This window comes from Pollicipes pollicipes, unplaced genomic scaffold (assembly GCF_011947565.3).
Source record: "Pollicipes pollicipes isolate AB1234 unplaced genomic scaffold, Ppol_2.1 Scaffold_4881;HRSCAF=5763_pilon_pilon_pilon, whole genome shotgun sequence".
NCBI lineage: Eukaryota > Metazoa > Arthropoda > Thecostraca > Pollicipedomorpha > Pollicipedidae > Pollicipes > Pollicipes pollicipes.
The window spans coordinates 1180904-1203828 of record NW_023596576.1 but is presented as its reverse complement, the minus strand read 5'-3'; the positions used below and the strand labels follow the sequence as shown (position 1 = coordinate 1203828).

General features: G+C 49.9%; 1 protein-coding gene across 1 annotated transcript in view; it reads right to left on the bottom strand.

Annotated features, from left to right (window-relative positions):
• The window catches only part of LOC119100722 (uncharacterized), a 28451-nt gene extending 6088 nt beyond the window's left edge, over positions 1 to 22363 (bottom strand). Inside the window, exons 1-8 of the mRNA XM_037223812.1 lie at positions 19594 to 22363; positions 11760 to 11829; positions 6204 to 6321; positions 3708 to 3841; positions 3305 to 3429; positions 1705 to 1833; positions 847 to 1057; positions 121 to 253 (exon numbers count right to left, since the gene is read on the bottom strand). Coding sequence (XP_037079707.1) covers positions 121 to 253; positions 847 to 1057; positions 1705 to 1833; positions 3305 to 3429; positions 3708 to 3841; positions 6204 to 6321; positions 11760 to 11829; positions 19594 to 22347 — 3674 coding nt within the window. The 5' untranslated portion in view covers positions 22348 to 22363. The remainder of the gene's footprint in view (positions 1 to 120; positions 254 to 846; positions 1058 to 1704; positions 1834 to 3304; positions 3430 to 3707; positions 3842 to 6203; positions 6322 to 11759; positions 11830 to 19593) is intronic.
• Positions 22364 to 22925: the final 562 nt, after the last annotated feature.

The window sequence follows — 22925 nt, the reverse complement described above, 5'->3', positions numbered from 1 at the left end:
CAACATTAATATGAACTGTCATTTTCCCTCTACCAACTCTTTCTAGCAGTTTTGCAGCACCACATTCCCCAAACATGATTCACTTGCGTGGCAGCATGAACCCCCCACGCTCGCTCTCGCCTGTCGATTCCGCTACATGGTGAGGGGCTCCTGGCTGCCTCGCTCCCCGTTGATAGTTCGCCCCGCTCAGAGCGGTCGCTTGGCTCGCGTACATCCGGCGGCAGGCCGGCAAGAGGTCGCAAATGGTGCACGTCTGGCAGCAGAGATACAGGCATCGAAGTGCAGATAAGGAGACACAAAAGATGCTGAGTCATGGCCACAGCCAAGGGGAGAAAGGGGGGGGGGGGGGGCTCGTGTTTTGTTTAGGCACCACAGATGGTTCCTGGCAGAAAATGACAAATCAGCGCGCTGAATCAATTCAAAACTGCTGTGCTGGTAGGACCAGTGGACACACCGCATGACCGCTGACTCAAGGCTTTATTTCGATGTTTTGTGTTGCAGGAAGAGCCTTAGGAGTGATGATGTTCGAACGAATTGGCCTATCGATAACTGTTTTTGATGTCAATACATAATAGCCTGAGACTTATGCTCCCGATTCGTCTGAATTGTCAATAAATAATAACTTTCGGGCACTTAAAGAGCTTAAAGGAAGTCACTGAAGGAATGCAGATGTGATCTGATGCAGTGAACGCACTTATATCTGCAGCAACGGTGCCACAACAAGTAACAACGCCGAAGAAGCGGCCAAGTGGGGAACAAGGGGAACAAGTAAACACAATCCGGGGCCATTCGTATCCGCCAACCATCTGCCGGTGCGCAGAGCTCCTGGCGGCCGGAGGACCTTACCTCTGGGTGCCGGTGCGTCCTCACGCGGCGCGGCAGACCCGCTGTCCTCGCTGTCAGCGGTAGGGGGACGCGGACGGAACGGGCGTGCCCAGGTGGCTAGTGTGATGTTCATCCTATTCGGGTCCAGCACCACTCTGTCGCGGCGCCTGAATATCCTGCGCTGACGCTGCAGCTGGCTTGGCCGGCTGACGACCGGACTGAGGAGCTTCATCTGGGGACGAGACGAGAATAAGGGAATGGAGCTTGATCTGAGGACAAGGCGAAAGTGGAGCAATAGTGCTTCATCTTAGCACGAGCCGAGAGTGAAGGAATGGAGCTTCAACTGGGGACGAGCGGAGAGTGAGAGAACGGAGGCTGATCCGAGGACGAGGCGAGAGTGGGGGAGTGGAGCTTCATGTGGGGACGAGCCGAGAGTGGGGAACGGAGCTTCATCCGAGGACGAATGTGCCGTAAGAGCGTAACTCCACCTGAGGGTGGGTCAGAAGTGACAACTACTCTCCAGGCTTTGGTAAGGCAGCGGCTGGACGATGGAGCCTTCGCACTATGTTCAGGTATTGTGCTGGCTATCAGTGCGGTATGTTGGTTGGAAAATATATGTGCATGCAGACATACTTCTATTTCCGTAAAACAGCCCATCCAAACGCACAAATGTCTCCAATTATGGGCAAAATCCGCGAGAAGGCTTGTCTTAGATTATACACATCTAGTTTGCTAGCATCGCTAGCATTGTCTAGTTTGTCTAGTTATTGTCTAGTTAATTTGTCTATCTAATTTGCTAGCATTGTCTAGTTAAGCAGGTTACATAGTATTAGAGCAGTGAAAGACAATCGAAAACTGTGAGAGGCAGGCGGCCCCAACCTTAGCAAAAAGAAGTCCTCTGGGTTTCAGATGCAGCGTTGTCTCCTCCTGCTGTTCTCTGATCAGATCTTCGAGCGGCAAAAGGCCCACCGCACACAGTGCTCGCCAATCTCGCCAGTATATACTCACCTGGAGATTGGTCAAACGCGCAATGACAGTTTTACGACCACTCCATAATAACCTTACGATCATTTAATGACAAACCCACGACCACACAATGAGAAACTCACGACCACTCAATGGCAACCTCACAACCACTCAATGACAACCTCACGGCCACTCAATGACAGCCTCACGATCACTCAATGACAACCTCACGATCACTCAATGATAACCTCACAATCACTCAATGACAACCTCACGATCACTCAATAGCTTCACGCTCACTGCATCCAGTGTGTTTACTGTACTTTACACAATGGGTTTGCACAGTTCAGATGGGAAGAACTCAGACCAAGACATGGTAGATCTTCTCAGAAATGTCTATTTTTGGAACACAATTTGCTGTGTTGGGCTTTAGCAAGGCAGGAGACTCTATAACCTGTTGCTCCTAAAATAATCGCTCCTTGTTCTTTGGTTACTTGCACGTCAGAAAGATTGAGGCCACGAAAAATGATTGTGTATAGAATGTAAATAAAGCTATAGATAAGGCAGTAATAATAGCCTCATCTCTCATAAAAGGCCAGGAGGATGAAGGGATAAATGCGTTAAAATTTCGGCAACATGTCTTCATCAAAACGAAAGGCACGTCCCTTTTCATTTTGGCATGGCATGTTTTCGTCTCAACAAAGACATGTTGCCAAAATGTCAACGGATCTACCTCTTAATTCTTCTGGTTTTTCTCTGAGAAATATGGCTAATTCTACTGGCTCATCTATATGCATTATGGCTCTCGCAAATACACTTGACAATTTACGAATAAAACTATGGTGCGCTGTTGTAATTCACCCATGCCGTCTTACCAGTTTAAGCCAGACGTTTTCGTTTACGCCGCAATAATTTCGCAAAGCTTGGTCTTTAGCCCAAAGGGAGGAGATCATGGGATGTCATTTACAGGAGGCAATCTTGCAGTAATGAGCCATTCATCATACATGCTGTATAATACACGTTGCCGACATTTCAGTTGTTTCATGGTCCCCGAAATGTTGGCTTTTATCTAGAAACTTTTGGTACGTTTTAAGCAAAGTTGAATAAGAGCCTGTATAAACACTATATCTTTAATCATGTGCGAGGCTGCCAGCCGATTAAATACCTAGAATACAATACAAACCCAGTTGGCATGGGCTTCGGGTCTTCCCGGCCCAATTGTCACGCTCCTTGGAATATAATATATTTACATACGCATACACAGATATCTTTGCAATCACAGATTGAATCCTGTTTTCAGGATTGAGAAGCCCAGTGCCTTAAAACACGTTCGGTGTAGATTCGCCGATAAATCTTTATTTGGATAAAAATCTAGTGCGTTTTTGCGAGAAATATAAATCTAAGGCCGTATCGAACTGAGAAGATGTTTAAAATTTGGCTGAGCACTACATTCCGCGTCACGAGAATGGATTTAACATGCGGATTTTATGACCCAGTCCGGCCTAGTACTCGCCTCCAGCATCACGGAATGATCCAGATCTATGCCGAACTCGTGGTCCCACGAGTGCGGGGAGCAAGGTCTCCAGCTGGTCTGGCCGACGTTGATGCCGTCTAGCTTCACCACAGCCATCACATCACCTGCGGGTGTTGAAACGGCCCCAGAGGATAAGGTACATGCATGTCATGGAGAGCCACGGTCCTATACCGCGAGCCAGCACCCTGGGCTCTTATCAAATGCTTGCGTTTGAGCCTGGTTGGTGTTATGTATTATCAAAGTGCAATTTTCAATGGTGTGTTCACTTCGTTTTTTAAGTCCTGGAATCATATGAAAAGTGAGCTCACTTGTGATGCAAGGCTACCAAGAATGTATAAGAACAGATTTGCTGCTTATTCAACGAAGTCGAGCTAGCACGTACAAAGTTGTATCCTGTCCGGTGGTTCTCTCCACTCGCAGCGTCCTTCAGCGCGATCTCCGGACGTGGGTAGTTCACTCGCGTCCTGGCCCAGGCAGCCCGGAAGTTCCTCCATCAAATCCTTGCACCCCAGCAACCTGGCCAACGAAAGTAATTTTAACACGCGTTCAGGCGGCCGGCTCAATATTACACACCCGGGTGGGGTTCACTTCGTCCGCTTTTATGCAAAAAAGTGAGCTAATTCACAGGGTAGGTAGAGCTCTATGTGAACTCACTTATGCCAAGCTTCAAGTCTTGACCTTTATGTTAAATATGGTCAAAGAAGGTCAAACTCTAGATCGTTGTCAGAAGTGCCGTCGGACCTTATCACAAAACCAGCCTAAGCCTATATACTCTTTTTAAGTAAAATGCAGCTAGAGGTCAAATCATGTCAGTAAACTTATCAGGCCTCTAGCAGGTCCTAATAACCCAAGTTCTTTGCGATTATGGTGGTATTTGAATTTGAAATCAGCGTCAAAATCGACTCTTAGTGGCATGTTTCTCAAACCAAAGTGTTGATCAGCGCCAGTTAAGTTCACTAACCACCTCGATCTTTATGAGGACAAATAAGATGCATTTTACCGTGCTTGTGGCCAAATACTTTGATGTGACCGTCAAAGCCTTACCCGTAAAACAAGTTCTCGCTAAGAACTGCTTTGCTCCGACCTTGATCTGATCTAAATAGTTGATAATGTTAATGGTGGCAGTCGAAAACCCCAGTTCAATTGTTTTATTGTCTGAGAAACCATCTCAAAGTTGCATAATGTCTTGTAGCACCTAGCTGTTGCATCAATATGAAAGATTGTCTAAGAATTGCCCTCGCTGATAACCACGGCTTGAATTTGCTCACATAGGTCAGTGACCTTAACACGAGCCCGGTTGACCTGCTGAATAAATTTCGCTCGGGTGGCGGAGGGTCAATTTAAGATCTTTGGACCTTAAAAATTAAGAGAGCTAGAGGTACCAAACTCACAGGGTATATTAATCTGCATGTGAACTCACTTTGTGCGACATTTGACATTTGACTTTACTTCAGGTCAAGTAAGGTCAAACAATGTCAAACTCCAGATCGGTGTCCAAAGTGCCCTTAGATCTTTTCATGCAATTGCTGTGAACCTGTTCTTATTAAAAGGTTACTTGTGCTCATTTAAGGTCAGTGACGTTGTTTCACCCGGAGAAGGTCATGGTAGCCAAAATAGTAGAAGACTGCTTTCATTTTTGCACTTGAACAAACGTCAAGAATTACTCTAGGCGGTATGCACCTAAAAACAAAATGCTGACCTGGTCATTTTAGCTTAGTGGCCTATTCCTAACATTTAAGAAGTCCACGGAAGATGTATGTTGCGGTCCCTGTTGTTAGTAAAATATAAGCCCCAGAATCTAGCCCATACAGCAAACTCTCGAGTAAGAAACCGCTTGTGTTCGACCTTAGCATAACCTTTATACCTGGCCCTAGGTCAACAAAATTTGTTATTCCAGTTGTTGCGTTGCTCAAGAAACTATCTCAGAGATGTACGGATTTGTCTAACACTCTGTTGTTGCAATAGATTGAATGATTCCCTATAAATTGCCTTCGCTGAATCTATTACCTGACTTTTGCCTGCACGTAGGTAAGTGACCATGCGAGGGTTACCTAAATATTTGACGCCAAAAAATCCAGTTTCAATTGCTTGCGGATCTACTAAATTTGGCGTGGTTGCGCCGCGCCGTTCGGAAATCATTCTGGCACCACCCTCGTGAGGATGGCGGGGGGGGGGGGGGGGGCAATTAATCCCTACTCAAGTGCGTGTTTAGAAGTTTCTTTACCATTTTATACCAAAAGATGGAATATTCAAGCATCTACATCTATGCAGGCATTAAAGCTGCTGCGCCATTCCTTCCAGAGGCTATTCTGGAAAAACCTCAGGGAAGAGTCAGTCATATTATCCACTTAACCGAGCTCGTGTTTGGAACGACGAAGCATCTCTTTTGCCCTATTATGCATACTAGCGCTAGACCTTGCGCTGAAAATAAACGTAAATTGTGCATTTGAGATTATTGCGTTTTCCTATCTTAAAAACTGAGGATTACTGCGCTTGCATTGTGTGCCTCTTAAGTGGCCTGGATGTTATTTACGCTTGCATCACACACACACACACACACACACACACACACACACACACACACACACACACACACACACACACACACACACACACACACCACACACACACACACACACACACACACACACACACACACACACACACACACACACACACACACACACACACACACACACACACACACACACACACATGTGTGTGTGTGTATGTATATACACATATATATATATATATATATATATATATATATATATATATATATACATATACATATATACACATCTATACGTGTATGTGTACTATGTTGTACCTTCCATGCGTATCTATATCTCGGTACCGGCCAACACAGACACACCTGAGCTCCAAGCGTCCGCTGACGGTCGTGACTGATGGGGAGGGGCTGAGGAGTGAGGCAGCCATGCCTGCAGGCGTCCCACGCAGCCTGCCTTCCGTGCAGCTCGCATTTCCGCCTCCTGCCGAGGAGGAGGACATTATTTTGTGACGCAAGATCCGTTTGGTTTAACTCTCCGCCTCATCTTGTTGCATGCTCGCCCATCAACTTATTCACCCACTCGCCAAACTCGTGCATTTGCTCACTCTTCTCCTCTTTTCTACTCCTGTCCTCCATTTTCCTCCTCCTTTTAGGACAGGATACTTTGTGGCTATGGTCCAACCTCTCTCTCCTCTCTCTCTCTCCTCTCTCTTTCTCCTCTCTCTCTTCTTCTCTCTTCTCCTCTCTCTCTCTCTCTCTCTCCTCTCTCTCTCTCCTCTCTCCTCCTCTTCTCTCTCTCTCTCTCTCTTCTATCTCCTCTCTCTCTCTCTCTCTCTTCTCTCTCTTCTCTCTCTCTTCTATACTCTCTCTCTCTCTCTCTTCTCTCTCTCTCTCTCTCTCTCTCTCTCTCTCTCTCTCTCTCTCTCTCTCTCTCTCTTCTCTCTCTCTCTATCTCTTCTCTCTCTCTCTCTCTCTCTCTATATGTCTCTCTCTCTCTCTCTCTCTCTCTTTTCTTCTCTCTCTTCTCTCTCTTCTCTCATCTCTCTCCTCTCTCTCTCTCTCTCTCTTTTCTCTCTCTTTCTCTTTCTCTTCTATCTCCCTTTTCTCTCTCTCTCTCTCTTCCTCTCTCTCTCCCTCCCTCTCTCCCTCTTTCTGTCTCTCTCTCTTCCTCTCTCTCCCTCTCTTTCTCCGTCTCTCTCTTCCTCTCTCCCTTTTTCTCTCTTTCTTACTCTCTCTCTCTTTCTTTGTCTCTCTCGTTTTCTATTTCTCTTCTTTTCTCTCTACTTGTTTCCCTACCCTTTTTTCCTCTCTCTCGCCCTCTCACTCTTCCTTCTGTTTTCCTATCTACCTGCCTGTCGTCCTGCCCGCTTCTATAAAATTTCGAAGCGCAAGCGAAATGACCAGCACCATCTGCCGATTACATAGTTTTAGGCCAACGTTGTCTTTGGTGTTCCTGGAGCTTTATCTTTATTCTTACCTGGTAATTCTTACCTAGCTAGGACATGGCACATGCCTAGATTGGATTCTTGAATGCAAACTATGCACCTGATAATGCTGAACTTGATCACCCTGACCAGTTGTGCTATTTTGGATGGTGCAAGACACCGGCATGGGGATTTACACTCTCTAAACCAGTCCAAAGCAAACCAAGAATATCTCAAGAGTTGTAGCTCGGATACAAACCACAAGGTCTTGTGGAAGGCGATTGAAACGACACTAAAGTGACTCGAGCGATACATTGCCAGCCGTAGAGTCCCCTCTGAGCTTAAGCTGAAGTGATTTTAGTGATGGAATGGTGAGCAGCTAAATGGTTTCACAGATTGTACTTCATCGTTCACATTTACTGCATTTTTTACGCTAAAATGGTGGATTGCTGAGAATGCCCACCATTTTCTAGCAACAACTGTTTTCGACGAAAAAAATTCAACGCTTGCTTAACAAGCTATGACAATGACATTTCTCGCAGAAACAGAACGCAACTGCAATGATTTGAAAGGAAAGTTTTCGCATATGAATGAGACAGTGTTAAAAGCCAGGTTGATTATGTAAACAAGGCCCAGGTTATGCTGAACGACGGAGAAAGTTAGAAAAAAACTGAATAGGAATTCAATCCCTCAGGAAGAGGCTGAATAAAAAAGAACATTGAGCAGCACCATTTGTGGACAAATTTCGGACAGAACTATCAAAATCTAACACCCAAACACAGGAAAAGGCCTGTGTTCTATGGGTCACCTGAGGATATGCCTGCAGTGACCATAGACCCGTAATACCTGCGTGGGGTGGTCATACAGAAAAAAATCGTGTCTTTTAGAGAAAGTAATTAGCCAACTCTAGAGGTTTGTTCCCACTTACCTGTGGGACGCTAGAGGCTTTTTAAAAAGGGCTTTCAATCATTGACAGGCATAACGGACACCAGATGGCAGCATCTTTTCAGTGCATATGTTGTCTAGTCATATGGCAATGCACCAGCCAAGAAAGCTATCGCTCCTGTCAAAGCTGAGACAGGCGAACATTTACATGAAATTAATGCTTTCTGTTTACCAAAAAATAATAGCTGCGGTCTTTTAAGTCAATGTATCCGGGATAATTTTATCGTTCGGAAACGAGAACTATCGACAGAAATAGCGCATAGCAGTGGGGGACCCCATGCACTCCTCCCCTGGAAATTATATTTTATACCAATTGAAAACGAAGGCCCTAGCCGCCAGCCCATTAACACCAATTTACTTAGTTGGTACTTTGATGATTATGCTGGAGTATGTACGCACGGACAGCGTACCCTTGTAAAATATTTAGAGTTCGAGAACAACCAGCTTCCCAATTTAACCTTCACAGTGGAGCATACAGGAAAAGGAAAAAGAGTCCCATATGCGGATACACTAGTGGCGGTAGAAAGGAGGAACAACCGTACAACGTTAGAAACGGAGCTTTTTAACAAGCTCACCAATTCTGAAGTAATTCTGCATTGTAAATCTGCGCTCCCAACTTTCACTAAGCATAACGTAATTCGTAGCATGCTTCTTAGGGGTCTAAACAATTCATCAAGTAGGGAAAAAGAGCATAAACGAAACATGGACTTCGCTGCTGGGCGGTAGATATTCTCCGCCACTTTTGAATAAAATGTTGGAAGAGTTTAAAAATCTAGAGCACGTGGGAGATGGGTGAAAGGAAACGGGAACACGCCCTGCCGGGCGACAGATTCTTAACATTACCTTGCATGGACGAGTTTTTGCCTTGGAAAATCGAACACATCGTTAGAAAATGAAAACTGCGCATACGCGAGACTTGAAAGAACGACAGAAATCAAAAAGCTCTCCGGTGAAATTGTCGATCTCGAAGCATAAGTGCCCGTGGGCAATAAGTGTCATTTGTACAAGTCTTGGTTTCAAGCGGTTTGCACGCAAAGAACGTGCTTTACGAAATTAAGTGTGTGGCTTTACGATTAATTAAGCGTTACGATTAATTATGCTTTAATTAAGCTTTACGAAATGAAGTGTGTAAAACATGGAAGGACGTAGTCTATGTCGGGGAGTCTATCCGCCCTATCCGTTTGAAGTATAATGAACACATGAGAGATGCTGAAAACAAAGCAGAGAACGCCCCTTTCGCAGACCATATTTTGACAAAACACGCTCAGACCGAAACCCAGAGAGGTACGGACCCTTTAACTCTTTTAGGGCCCAAAGTCATCTACACAGCACAAGATCATCCAGACATGAAAATAAGTGAATCTCTTCATAAAAGGAGTCGGCGACCAGACCTCAACGTACATGGCTCATCATGACTGATTTTGCCAATCTGGTTAGTGTCTTGATTTGTGATGCGTGCTAGCTTAAAATTGTTTCCACGTACGATTGCTGCCTGACGCGTGATGCGCGATGTCTGTCCGATGGAAATCGTCTGCATGTTTAAGTGAAGCGTGATATGTAATGCCTGTTTACTTGAAATTGGTTACTGATAATCCCTTGCTTGTATGATGTGTTGTTCGTGATGCCTGTTAACTTAAATATAAACGTATTTTTTGTGCATTTTAATTCCTTGTCAAAAGTGCACTGCATCTTAAACATAGCTGGCAATTTCTCCTCTGAATGTTGGTGACTTGTAAAAACTGTGGCCCGCTGTTTTTGAAAAAAAAACTCGGAAAAGTGAGTAGGATCGGCAGGCAATCTTAAATCTGCTACCGATATGTTTTCAATAAATGCACGTAGCCGAACTATCACACCTATCACTCCATTCCCCTGTTTATTCTGCGAGAAATAGAGCTTATATGAATTTATTACATGAGACAGCTTAATACTGTCTCATCTATGTGCATAACGCTCCTTGCAAACCCACTTAACAGTTTACGAAATGTTCCGCACTTTTTAAAGAGGTATCTTGCGTTGCCTCACAACCACAGTCGGGATTTCCTTAAAAGAGTACTTAGAAGTCTTCGGAAGGGCCTCCTTACGACTCGTAAAAAGGCCCTGCTGAATACTGGAGGGACTCTCCGCCGGCCTGTGCAGGACTCCCGCTGGAGTGTAGAGAGGCCCCGCTTTCCTGTGGAGTCACTCCTACCGGCCTATTGCAGGCTGCTTTACAAGCCATCTGGGCATATCTCTACCTCCAGGAAGGGGTTCTTTTACATACCGGCGGGAGGGCCTTCCAGAGGCCGGCAAAGGCCAGTTATGGCCAGGTATGGGATCTCCAATCAAGCACTGAGCGCCCAGTAAGCTAGCAAATGCCTCTGAAGTACCGTTCAGAGGATCTCTGCTTGTCTGTAAAATCCCGCATCCAACCTGGAAGAGTTGCGTTAAGTGAGCCAGGCACAAGTCCGTCAAAGAAGCTCCTTCTTTATCGACGAGCAGGGGCCACTTCAAAAACACCATTTCGGCTGGGAGAGACTGTTGACTTGCAAAGAGACATCATTGGAGTGTAACAGGACCGCGAACAGATTCCATCAGGTCCTTTTATGATCTGGTAGGGGGCCATCTGCAAACAAGCAAGATGAGGGGGGGGGGTCGTGATTGGGGATGGAGGCTTCCTAGGGACTAGCACTGGCCCCTAAATGCCCATTCAGATCCTCTGCTTGCTGATAAAGGTGCCCTTGACCTGAAAAAGGTGTGTATCAGCCTGTAGGGAGGCTTCCTGTGGGCACGCAAACTGGCTCTACTGAAATAAATGCACTCTGTAGGTGGGTGACTTTCACATCGGAGCAAATCAAATTACAAAAGTGAGCATGGAAAGTTGCCCTAAAATCTCTGCATCTTTAAGCCCGTAATCTAAGGGCCTTTCAAACAGTCAAAATGCAGGTACGCGCTCACAGGGATGGACTATGAAACACGACATCGCCGCCAAAACATGGCACACGATGAGGCTGCGTCCAAGGTTAAGTTGTGAACTAAAAGAAGTCAAGCCAGTATCTCGTTTTCAGGCAAAGTGAATCTTCAACCACCTGTAGAATTTCCTGGCGGTACACGGGTAAGCAACAGCTGCAGTGGCGGCTCTCTTGGCGGCTTTTCAACAGATAAAAGACCCGTGCCGGAACTGATAGGCGCTGCTGGCTGCTGGCATGCTGCAGCATGGCATCGCCTTCTAAAAATATCGTCAGCAAGAACCGATAGCACTTGAACGAAGCTGAACATGATGTTGCCAAGGCTGTCTCCACCCATCTCTGCTTTGTCTAGATAAAAAAGCAATTAACTGCTTTGAAATGTACTTTTGGATTAAGTATGTTCATAGCTAATGTCTGTTTTCTGCAAGCTGCAGAATCTAATCATGTGCATTAGAACCGGGCCTGCTAAGAACTTCCGTGACTTGCAAAAACTGCACACAGGTGGCAGCGACGACAGGCGAAGTGACGGGAAGCCTTTGAACACAGAACTGACGTGAACGGTGCCACACTGAACGGTGAGCGCGGTCCCACATCAGCCCACCCACCTTCTCCCGGCCGGTCTGAGGACGGAGAACGGCGTCTGGCAGCGTCAGACGCCAACCGGGTCGGCCGCACCTAAAAAGGAGCCGCACAAGCCGTAAGCGTTTGCCAGGGACAACAGCTGATCCGAACTCAATGAATGATTCGGGACTCCTGGATGATTTATGAATACAGCTGTAAAAATAATCTAAAAAGACACGGCGACTTTCAGATAGAAGGCTGCAGCGATGGTATGATTAAACTAGATATGACCTCGCATGAAATTATGAGGAACAGTGCGTGGTAAAGGGAAGAGAAGTGAGAATGACCTAAAAGAAATGAAGCAACAGTCACCTGTGAGAAATTGTTGTGTTTTAATGCAATGGTGTTTTCAAATATCTATCAAGACCAATTTGTAACCCATTTTCCATCATTGATATCGGTACTGAGTCAGAATTCAAAATATTCGGAAATCTTTCTTTTATTCCCAGCAAAATAATCATTTTTCCTAAGGTGTATGACGTCAGATGTTCAAAATATAAATAGTGTAACAGCTGTGTTGGAAACGTTGCTATTCAAAGAATATTTAATCAATTTTGTCAGTATCATATATTTTTAGACCTAACATAATAAGTTTCCGGAAACAACAAGAGCTCTTGTACCATACGCGCGCAGTTCTCTTCAAACCACTGGAAAACATGAATGGTCATTTAAAGCAGGAAGCTGTTAAAATTAATCCCTTTTTAAGAAAAATCAATGCAAATAGGATGGATGTTTTCTCTATGGTAGGTTGAATAACGAAAAACTGAAAAGGGAGTGTTCCATATACATACTATTGGGTTTTGAACTAAACTAGTCATCTTGAAGACCTTTTGTTCACAATTCTGCCCTTTTTAAGACCTAAGCCTCACTAGTTCCTGAGCTACACGCCGGCGAAAATGGGGAAGGTTTATCCAGAAAGTGTTTCAGAGTCAACTTGGCATTCATGGCGTCAAAAGAACATCATTTGCATCCTGTCAGCTCATAAACCATGCGTGATTAAGGCAAATACAAATGTAATTGTCGACGCCTTCATATCTGGCGCTCGTGAGCATGATTTCCAGATAAAACAGCCGTCGACTGACTCTGTACTAATATTCTGCAAGGTACGATGGGGTAATCAAGTCATGACGCGTTGAGAATATGTTTACTAAATAGATAAATGTGCTATCTGGAGCAGCTTTTCCACTACAAAAACATACCAACAGTTATAAGTGAGCTTGTTTCATCATATCTAATGCTTGCTTCAACATCCTCAACTTCGGAACATTCCCTTTAAGAAAGGCGACTTCACGAAGCGCCCTGTTGGCACTACAGTAAGCGGGTTCCTGAACAAAGTCACACATTTCTGTTTGCTTTCCGTAGTGTGGGAGACACTTCAGCTGTTCGGCGAGTAACCTAACCACACAAAGCGCACAAACATACCCAAATTCAAGGCGTGTTTTACACCATTATAAGCAGTGGCACCAACCAGACCGTGTTTTGCGGGGCAGCACGCAGGAGCTGAAGGGACACGCCTGAGGTATAGACTGCACCGCCACGCCACACACAGTTGCCAATTTCACCTTGCTGGAGGTCCATGCGGAAATTCGGAACCAGGGAGCGATCAATATCCGTCGAGCAACAACGACAGAATTATCGGACTTCTGTTCTAAGATTAGCGCAACAGGCAAATGCATAGAATGCCACATTGTGCGGCAAATCGCACAGTTTCGTGGCATAAAAATGCGTTTAGGGAGACAGACAACCGGAAAATTCCGCTCACTTCGAATATATGACAAGCGCCGCTTTTTCTTCTTGCCACAACAAGAGCAGCTTGGTTGTTATTTATCTATGGTGCTAAATTTTGGTTAGATTTTAAGTATGATTTGGATATTGTAAACTGAAATATACATATAAAATGAGGGCTCAATCAACGCAAAACCTTAGCTTTTTGTGTTCGTTGCATGTCAATTATCTTGTCATGAATCTAGAAACAATCCTAATGGACCAGTGTACGCGCATGACATCGTTCTGGTTGTCAAGTTTAGGCTCAAACAAGCCCAAAGGAAGACGTGCACGCATACTAGCGCGACGTTGCCTGGCCTACCAGCTGCCAAAACGGCCTCCGTTGCGTTATGCATATTAATCTCACAAAAAAAGCATGCACCAGGGTAGCGTGACAGACGGCAATACAAAAAGCTTCCATTCAGCCAACACTGCAGGGAAAGTTGGCAGGCCGGGGTCAGTTTATCGTGACCGGGGATGCCGGGCGTAGGCGACTTGGCGCCGTGACAACGCCCACGGCTCCGATGAAATTCCGCCGCGGTGATTCCTGCAGCCTGCAACGTCTGTCGCCATGGAAACCACGGCTTGAGGGTCTCCATATGGTCCAAACCCCATTGTAGGGTCCAGGATTTTGTTAAGCTGAGGAGGGCTACGGTAAAATCGAAACCCTACAAGTTTTAATAGATAAGCAATTAAAATATGAACTATAAAATTATTAAATTATTCAGATCACACATGTCAGAAGACGTTTTGTTTGGCTTTCTCATGATTTTGTGGTGCTCAACAAACGTGGGTTCAACATGTTTTTGGGACTTTTCAAGCTTGAGCGGCTCGACCATTTTACTCTCCTCGCGGGGTCTTCACGAAGGGCCCAAACAGGAAGCAAAGACCCGATTCCACGCACACGAGCCACCGCTGGCAAACACTTTTGCTGAAATGTGGTGTTTTTCTTGACTTACTTCTGTCCCGCTTTGTGGGCTTATGTTATAACAATTTTTGCTTCGTGTTACTTACCACGGCTTGCAACACTTGGAAAGTATAGCCAGTGGAAATACTTCCAGAAGTGACTCTCACAAAAACCGTTGTTACCTTCAGAGATAATTTTCAACTTCTCGAGGTTATTTTTTCTTGCATTGACATTGGAATAGTATCAAAATCTTCAACTTCGACCTTCACACAGGCACGCAGCCTGCCACCTCTAAATGAATCCATGCTATAGAGTGTGGTGTCGCAGAAACGCATCCCAAAGCATCACTTAACAGGCTTCGGATATTTTTGGTAACATTTGACCTGCTTTACAGGTGTTTTGCCGCATGTTTCAGGCATCATCATTTGTCGCTGAACCATTATCAGCAGATTATTCTACTCAGGCGTGTCATTGCTCGCCACCGCTCCCCCGAAACCTGGGCGGGCGGATCGCTTACATACGCGTTACTCTGGCGATGGCCTGGGGGCCAACTGACTGGATTCACTGTTGAAACCTACGACGGAGCTCAAACAAACATCGCGAGGCGCGGCGAGAACGGTGCAGCATTTGCGCCCACCAAGCCTCCAGGGCGCGAGGACCGGTCTGGATGCGGACTTCTGGGACCGGACCAGGGACCGGAGTCAGGCTGCCGCCGCCCAGGTCAGAGTCCCAGGTCACAGTTCCGTGGACTGGTCTGAGACTCGGGTACAGGTCTCGCGCCCGTGGTTCGAGACCGAGGTCCGGGTCTTGCGAATGGTAATGGTGTCGTGGTTCGGGTGGTGGCGCCTGCGACTCGATGTGTGGGCCTTGAGCTACTACTGCAGTAACGGGGCTACGTCGCCGGCATGTGAAGTGATGACAACGTCATACAAATATGTAGAACACACGGCGACGCTCGCAGAAGACGCGACGTTTGTAGCCACCAGGGTGCCATACCAATCGATGCGTTCCGTTTTCCTGCCAGTCCTATATTCACTCCCTGCGTTAGATAAACACACACTCACTGCGCCGGAAGCCCATGCCAGAGCCAGCCATGATGGCTGCACCATTAGGCTTGACATGCGTGCATTTGCACCCGCGCCGGTGTTTGTTGACCTAGCGATCTATTTCGGGCTTCGGCAGCGGTTTGGTCGTCAGAAACTGTACAGCGCAGGGGTGTGTGAAATGGAAAGTAAGATCATACATACTTGTGACATGCACGGGATTTTCGCTAGCTAGCTACGGCTTTATGCCTTGTGCGGGGTTTACAATAGCTTGGTAACGCATCCCGGAACATCTTTTGGTTAGTTGCATGGACACATGCACACATGCGCACACTGTACACTACACACGGCAGTTGTTTTATCTGGGCAATCTTGACCACAAGCTCGTTGTCAGAATGCCCATCTTGGCACGTTTGCATTCAGCTAGCCTACTGGATATCTCAGGCCCAGCGGCCAGAAGACTACCCCGATGGCCCAGAGCTCGGCCGTGCTCTCCGGCTGCATTACCAAACCGAAAAACCTATAGAAAGACGAACGATACCCGTGCATCCACCGTAGCGGCGCTGTTTGGCACGGCATTCATCCCGCTGCAGGGCAGTCACTCCTCAGCTGTTGCCACCTCCTGAGTACGAACCGCTCAATGAAAAGTATGCCAAAGTCATGCTTGAACCAAGAACCTCCAACTTATGTTGGCACGCCTGCTATCCATATGAGTCACCAGCATTATCGTTTGTGTAGGAGCTGCTTAATTTCTGTCGCGGGCACGGCGTCCTCTGAACTGTTTGGAAAAACTTCTGCTTTTTCTATTTGGGCTAACGCCTGCTTTTTGCGTAAATGCATGGCATGACAAAATTTCGCTTATAATGAGGACGGCCGAAAATGGTAACCTTCTATCTAGCGTATCCGGCAGATTCGTATTTCGATCCGATTGCGAATGCATGAATAGCGTAATGGATCCCATGAGCTAAAAGACCTTGCAACAGTATGTTGCATTTTTCTTAAGTCTACAAAGTCATGGTCAGTACCTTTTTCCTTCCAGTTGTTTCACATAACCATTTTTCTTTCCAGACTGTAAAACATCAAGAACGTGTTGGGACGACTGGGTTAAGTTTAATGCCGCAGATTTTGGGATATGATGAGATAAGTAATTAATGCGATCACTAGTTTGTTCATGGTAGACAACGCCACTGAGGGCAGGTCGGACCCTTCGGGGCATAGTTGCGCACAACAGGCAGCGAAAACCTTGACCTTTTCATAATGGCCAATTTTCAAAAAAGCAATGCACGTACACAATGTCCAGACACGGACATTCTGTATATGTACCAGGAATAGAAAAATAACCAGAAATAAACAATAGAAAAGAAGAAAAAACAAGAGAATAAATGACCAGGAGAATAGATATATGGGGGCTGATGCTTGGCTTCGTGCTTTTATCGACACGAATAACAGTAACTTCTGATATTCGTAGGTGCTGTCAGCAACTACTGATACTTGTATTGATCAGGGCATGAAGCCAAAATATCAATGTATCTATCTGTCCATTCTCCTGGTTATGCCATGAAAAATGAGGCTAAAATGACTGTCTTATTTATATGCATAATGTTCCACGCAAAGATACCTGAATGCTCACATAGCTTTGAACAATAATGGTTTCGTTGCCCTTCGCACCAATTTTCATGCATTTGTTAAGATGCTGATGATGACTTCGCGCTAGTACCCGATGGAAACAGCCACCGTGAAAGCGGCACTCGATTTTAAATAGTGTTTTCTGGTGCAAGATCAGCCTTCGTGCGGAATATAAAGAAACTATGAACAGGTGTGTGTGGCGGGAGCAGCATTTGGCTTATGCCCACAAAACCCATTTCAAATTTGCATAGATGTCTTAGCACAAAATGATTTGGTCTGTTGTTTTATGGCTTAAGTGAGTTGCACTTAACTCCTCTCATAGTAAATGCCACTTAAATCGCAGCATTCCCGCAATGGGCTGTCTGTCGGCCATGTTCGCCCCTCCAGACTCGCTGCCGGTCTGCCTGTCCACCCGTTGTCCAGCGTGCGGGCACCAGGTGGCTTCCCTGGTCAGATATAGCATGGTGGACGGCATTTCTGGGCGGAGCTGCCAGGGGGCTGACGTCATATGCAGGCCAGCGGCCCCACGCCGGCATGTCTTGAGTGGCGTGCTACGCGGTCTGACTGAACATACCACAGAGGCGCGACACAAAGTCAACAATTTAAGAAAAACAACATGCAAGCAGGATCAACGGTAGCACCCCTAGCCTGTCAGTGATATGCTTCGAAGTCCAACTGCATAATGCATACTACTTCGGAAAGCAGGATTCATGCTGTTATTTCGCATTGGATACGTCTCTCTCTATCTCTCTCTCTCTCTCTCGAGGCTCTACTCTCTCTCTCTATCTCTCTATCTATGATACTCGCTATTACGCTATCTTCTGCTCTCTTTATCTCTCCCTCCTCTCTCCTCTCTTCTCGTCTCTTCTATCTCTCTTCTCTTCTATCTCCTCTATTCTTCTCCTCTCTCTCTCTCTCTATCTATCTCTCCTCTCTCTCTTCTCTCTCTCTCTCTCTCTCTCTCTCTCTCTCTCTCTCTCTCTCTCTCTCTCTCTCTCTCTCCTCTCTCTCTCTCTCTCTCTCTCTCTCTCTCCCTCGCTCTGGGATCTGTGATGGAGCCTGGTACAGCTGATGGCACGTGCTCCCTTATGCTCACGCGCTGCACTTGCGCAGCGCATACAAAGCGCCTGTCCCATCGCATTATCGGCTGACTGTTGGCCCGGACGGCTCAGTAGCCAGCCAACGGTGAATCGAACGGTTGTCTCGTTACAGCTGTCTTTTGTTCCCGCACAGGCAGTGCTGCAAATGGCCGCGTTGTTCTTTTTTAATGAGCGCAGAATGCTGACTGACTTTTTAGGTCACCAGTACCTGTTGGCTTCCACAGTCTGAACTCTTCACGTTCTGGAGCTGTCTTTAGGTCATTGCACATGTGTTTTACACAACTGCCTAGATATCCCTACAGCGCTACAGGTTTTTCGCACGCTACCGGCAGCTCGTGGTATTGATTTCGCTAACATAACTTCTGTAGCCATCAATAAGTGGCATAATGGCCTTGCAACTTCATTGGAAACATTGTACCATTGTTATACTGAGCCTCACATTTCATTAGACATCCCATCCATAAAGATTAATGGGACGCACGAAATGTCGAAATAATTGCACATCAGTGACCAGTCAAGGAGCAGCCTCCAGTCCCCCTTCAGAACAATCGCAGCCCACCAAACCAGCACCTCATCAACAACGCCAAACAAAAAAACACCCAATAGATCACAGCAACGAGGCCACGTCGGAGCCATTCCGCCAACAGAGGCTCAGGCGATCAATCAGAGCGAGAGCGGGCGCCTCCTAAAGCGCGGCGCGACGAACGACCTGGCCGGCGGCACGCGCCGAGTCACCTGAAATGGGTCATCACAACACGGCCGGTCCGCCGCCTGTCAGCGCGCCGCCTCGCTCGGGTTAATGAAGCGACCGACCTTGGCGTCGCGGTCCGCCAGCTGAAGTGAGCGCCAGTCCAGCAGCACGTCTGCACGGACGAGCGACAAGCAGGCCTGGACGGTCGAGCGACACTGTCGTCTGCTCGGCCGAGCGACACTGTCGCCTGCTCGGCCGAGCGACAGGCGGGTGCGGTCTGACGCTTTTGGAGAGTCCGAGAAGGTCTTATTCATACGCGGTTGAATGGGCACTAGGACTTGTCACGACTGCGCTGCAGTGACAGATTTGCGGGTGGTTGTTAGTGAGCTACAAGGGTGAAAAAAGGTTGCTTAAAAGTGACTATATGCTGGATGAACGCGTCTTAAAACATAGATCTCGTGCTGCGTTCCAAAAACCAAACCTGAAACGTGCGCAAAGGTTAAATGGATGGATGGACTCGCCTTAAAATAGACATTTTTTGCTGCATTCCTAAAAAAAGAAATATGACACGAGGCAAGAAGTGTGCTGGTTGCATCATGCACAGCCTTAGAACATTCGCCAACTTTTTCCGTGTCCATCCACAAGCTGACTACGAAGCTTTGAAGCCATTAATGCAAACTCACCTACTTGATGCACTTCACCTCCGCCAGCCGTCTTCCCAGAATTGGATGGAAGTTGAGGAGTGCTGCCGTCACTGTCTGAGCATCCAGCGGACTTGACTGTGCCTGTCATCTCCCACTCGGGCGGCCGCGCATCCACGCCGCCTCCCCCACCGCGAGGTCTGTCGGGGTTCGGCGCGCGCCGCGGCTGAGCGACGGCCCCGGCGGCGGCTGCGAAGCCCGCCATGCGGTCCCGTAGCTCTGCGAACGTCCCAAAGGTCGGCGGCGGGCGCCGGCCGGGCCGGTCTAGCGTGTGCGGCAGGCGAGCTGCCAGCGGCGCCAGTCGCTCGCGCTCCACGAACGACTCGCTCATGGCACGGCCGCGCGCGCGACTCTGCTCGCTGTGCGCCGCGCAGCTCCTGCACGAGCATGTCGGGTTCTTAGGCGGTCCCACGTGGTGGCCGGGCCGGCGCAGCGGCACCAGCAGCCTCTGGAACATCTCGGGCAGCGAGGGCAGCCCGGTAGGCGCGCGCGCTGCCGCCGGTCCGGCCCGCGGCACGGGTGTCACCAGCACGCGCGGCAACGCCTTCGCGGCAGCGACCGGCGTTGGAGCCGACACTGGGTTTGGCGGCGGAGCCGCCTCCGGGGCCGGCGCCGGTGCTGGCGCTGGCGCTGGTGCTGGAGGCTCGGCGGCCGGCCTGACTCGGATGGTGTCGCTGCGCTCGCACCAGTCGGTCGGCGGCTGGTGACCGGGCGACGGCGAGCTGTCAGACACCGGCAGTCCACCCGCCCTCTGGCGGCGTGCCTCGTCTGGTGAGCGCCACGTCTTGCCGTCGTCCGCCGGCGGCACCGCCACGTCCGGTGCTGGCGACTCTGAGTCCGAGTCCCGCCACGTGGTGCCCGACTCGGCCGCCGAGCAGCAGCTGATGTCTACCGACTCGGTGACGTCGTGCGGCGTGGCCGAGGCGCGACTCGGCGATTCCGAGTCGGAGTCGTCGCGGCCGGCGGTGCGGCGCCGCGCAGCGCCCGGCCTTTCCTCGCTGGCGGTGCGCCGCCGCCGGTAGAGGGCGCGCGGCAGTGAGCGCCGCATACGCCGGTGCACCACCCGGTACTGGCCCGTCTCGAACACGGTCTGCGGCGTGGAGGTACCGCCGCTGGCGCCGCCCGAGTCGCCGCTCTCGCTGTCGTCGGCCTCCGAGCCGGTGCAGTAGACGTCGATGTGCACGGTGCGGCCGTGCGGTGCGCGCTTGGAGCGACGCGACGTCCTCCGCCGGCCCCGCTCGGCCTCGGGCGGCGTGGCGGGCGCCGGCGCCGGCCGCACCGGGTGGCTCATCTTGTACACCGCCTGGCCCATTCGCGGCTGGGCCGGCTTCGGCACGTGTGGGTGAAAGTGCTCGTAGAACCGCTCCAGGATGCTCTTGGCGCCCGCGCGCGAGCCGGCGTGCGAGCCTGCACCGCTCCTGGACCGGCCGCACTGGGCGCAGAAGAGGTGCCGCGCACTGCGGCACGTGCAGTGTGACGCCTCCGAAAACCGGTCCGGCGACGGGACGCCCCGCGGATCGGCCGAGGCGGCGCTGAGCTCCGAGAAGGTGCGGCGCCTGCCGCCGACCCGCTGACCGCCCCGGTGAGGAGACGACTCGCCCTCGGCGAGGCTTTTCGCTCGGTGCACGCCCCAAGCGGAGCTGCTCGCCTCGCCACCATCGTCCCGGTAGTGTTCGTACCGGAGCGCGTCGCCGTTTGGCTGCCAGTGGCGAGACGACTGATCGCTACGGCGGCTGCTCCGGGGAGAGGCCGGCCGCTGGTGCGAGTGGGACCGGGGCCGGCGGCGTGGCTCTGGCTCCACACGCTGGCGTCGCTGCTCGGGTCTCGAAGTTCTCGATGACGTCGCTGGCTGGATGCTCTGCGTTTTCTGTAAAATGTTCTGCTGACTTATCGGCTCATGCCCATCGCCCTGTCGAGGTCTTCGGTCCGATTCTTGACGGGCATACGTCGATTGTTCGTGCTCTTCGCGGAAGTGGGAGAAGGTCTGTTCACATTCTCCATCAGCGCGAAAGGTCGTTCGTTTGCGTTTCTCGTCGAGGACGGCGCCCGCCACCGGCTGCTCGCCATTCTGAGACGGCACTCGCGCGCCCAGCTCCTGCTGTCTGCCGCGCTCGCCCTGTAACGCAACTCCGCCGCCGTTCGCGGCCGTGTCTGGCGGCGCTCCGTCTGCCGGCCGCGGACTGGGCGACTTGCCGTGAATACTGGAGCAGCGGCGCACACCCAGCCGCTCCCTGCCGGACGCCGCCGGCTCCAACACAATGCTGCAACTGCTGCGGCAGCGCGCGTGCTCGGCACCAGCTCCAGCTCGGCCGTCGGGTGAGACGCTGCTCCACGGCGGTCGCCGCTGTGGAGGACCCCGCGCCGGGTGAGAGCGGGTCTGGCCAAAGTCGGATGAGCTCCTGCCGTACTGCTGCAGCTGCTGCTGTGGTTGCTGCTGCCGAGGCGGCGACGGCTGCTGCTGTTGCTGCAGGCTGGGTGTGCTGCTCCAGGAGCAGTGCAGCTGCACTGAGTTGTGCGGGCCGTAGGTGACGTGCACGTCCGGCCGCGTGCCATCGCCCGTGTGATGAAAGCTGTGCACCCCCCGGACGCCGGACGCCCTCGCCTGCTCGGCCGGCCCGAAACTGTGCGTCGCTCGCACGCCGCCGCCGGCCGTGGCGCCGAAGCAGATGTCGGCCGACACCGTCCACTGCTGGCAGGGCGGCTCGGTGCCGCCGCTCTCGTCACGGGCGCGTCGCTCCATCTCCTCGGCCGTCGGCGGCGGCGCGCTCACTGGCGGCCGGCAGCCGTGCCAGCGGCGCCGCTGCCGCAGCCGCCGGCCGTATAAATAATCGGGTCGCGCGGACGGCGTCGGGGCCGGCCGCGCCCACACGTGCTGGCTCGGCACGTGGTCGGAGCGATCGCTGTGACCTGGGCACGAGAGGGGTCGGTGCTGGTACGCAGGCTCTCGAGCGTACCTGAGGTTAACAGACGGGTGTGACTGAGCTGAGGGAATATTTCTGGTTTTGATGCAGACGGTCAGGTTCAGAGGGACTAATCTTCTGTAAGGGCTGAATGGCTAGCTGCGCACAGTCGGCTTTCTTCAGCGCTGATTGCTTGGAAAGTCGAATCAAAAGAGCTCAGCGTGGAGCAGCAATCTCCCTGCAACACCTCACGAGCTTCATGAGTCAGAGTCAGGGTGCCAACTAGCAGTCGCTGACTCTCTGCAGCCGAACGCTGTGTGAGTCAGAGTCAGTGGACTGATCAGCAGCAACACCCGGCTGTCATGCGGGGCGCACTTCTTTGCTGATGAGCCATCCACTGGCCTGATCCACCTGCTGT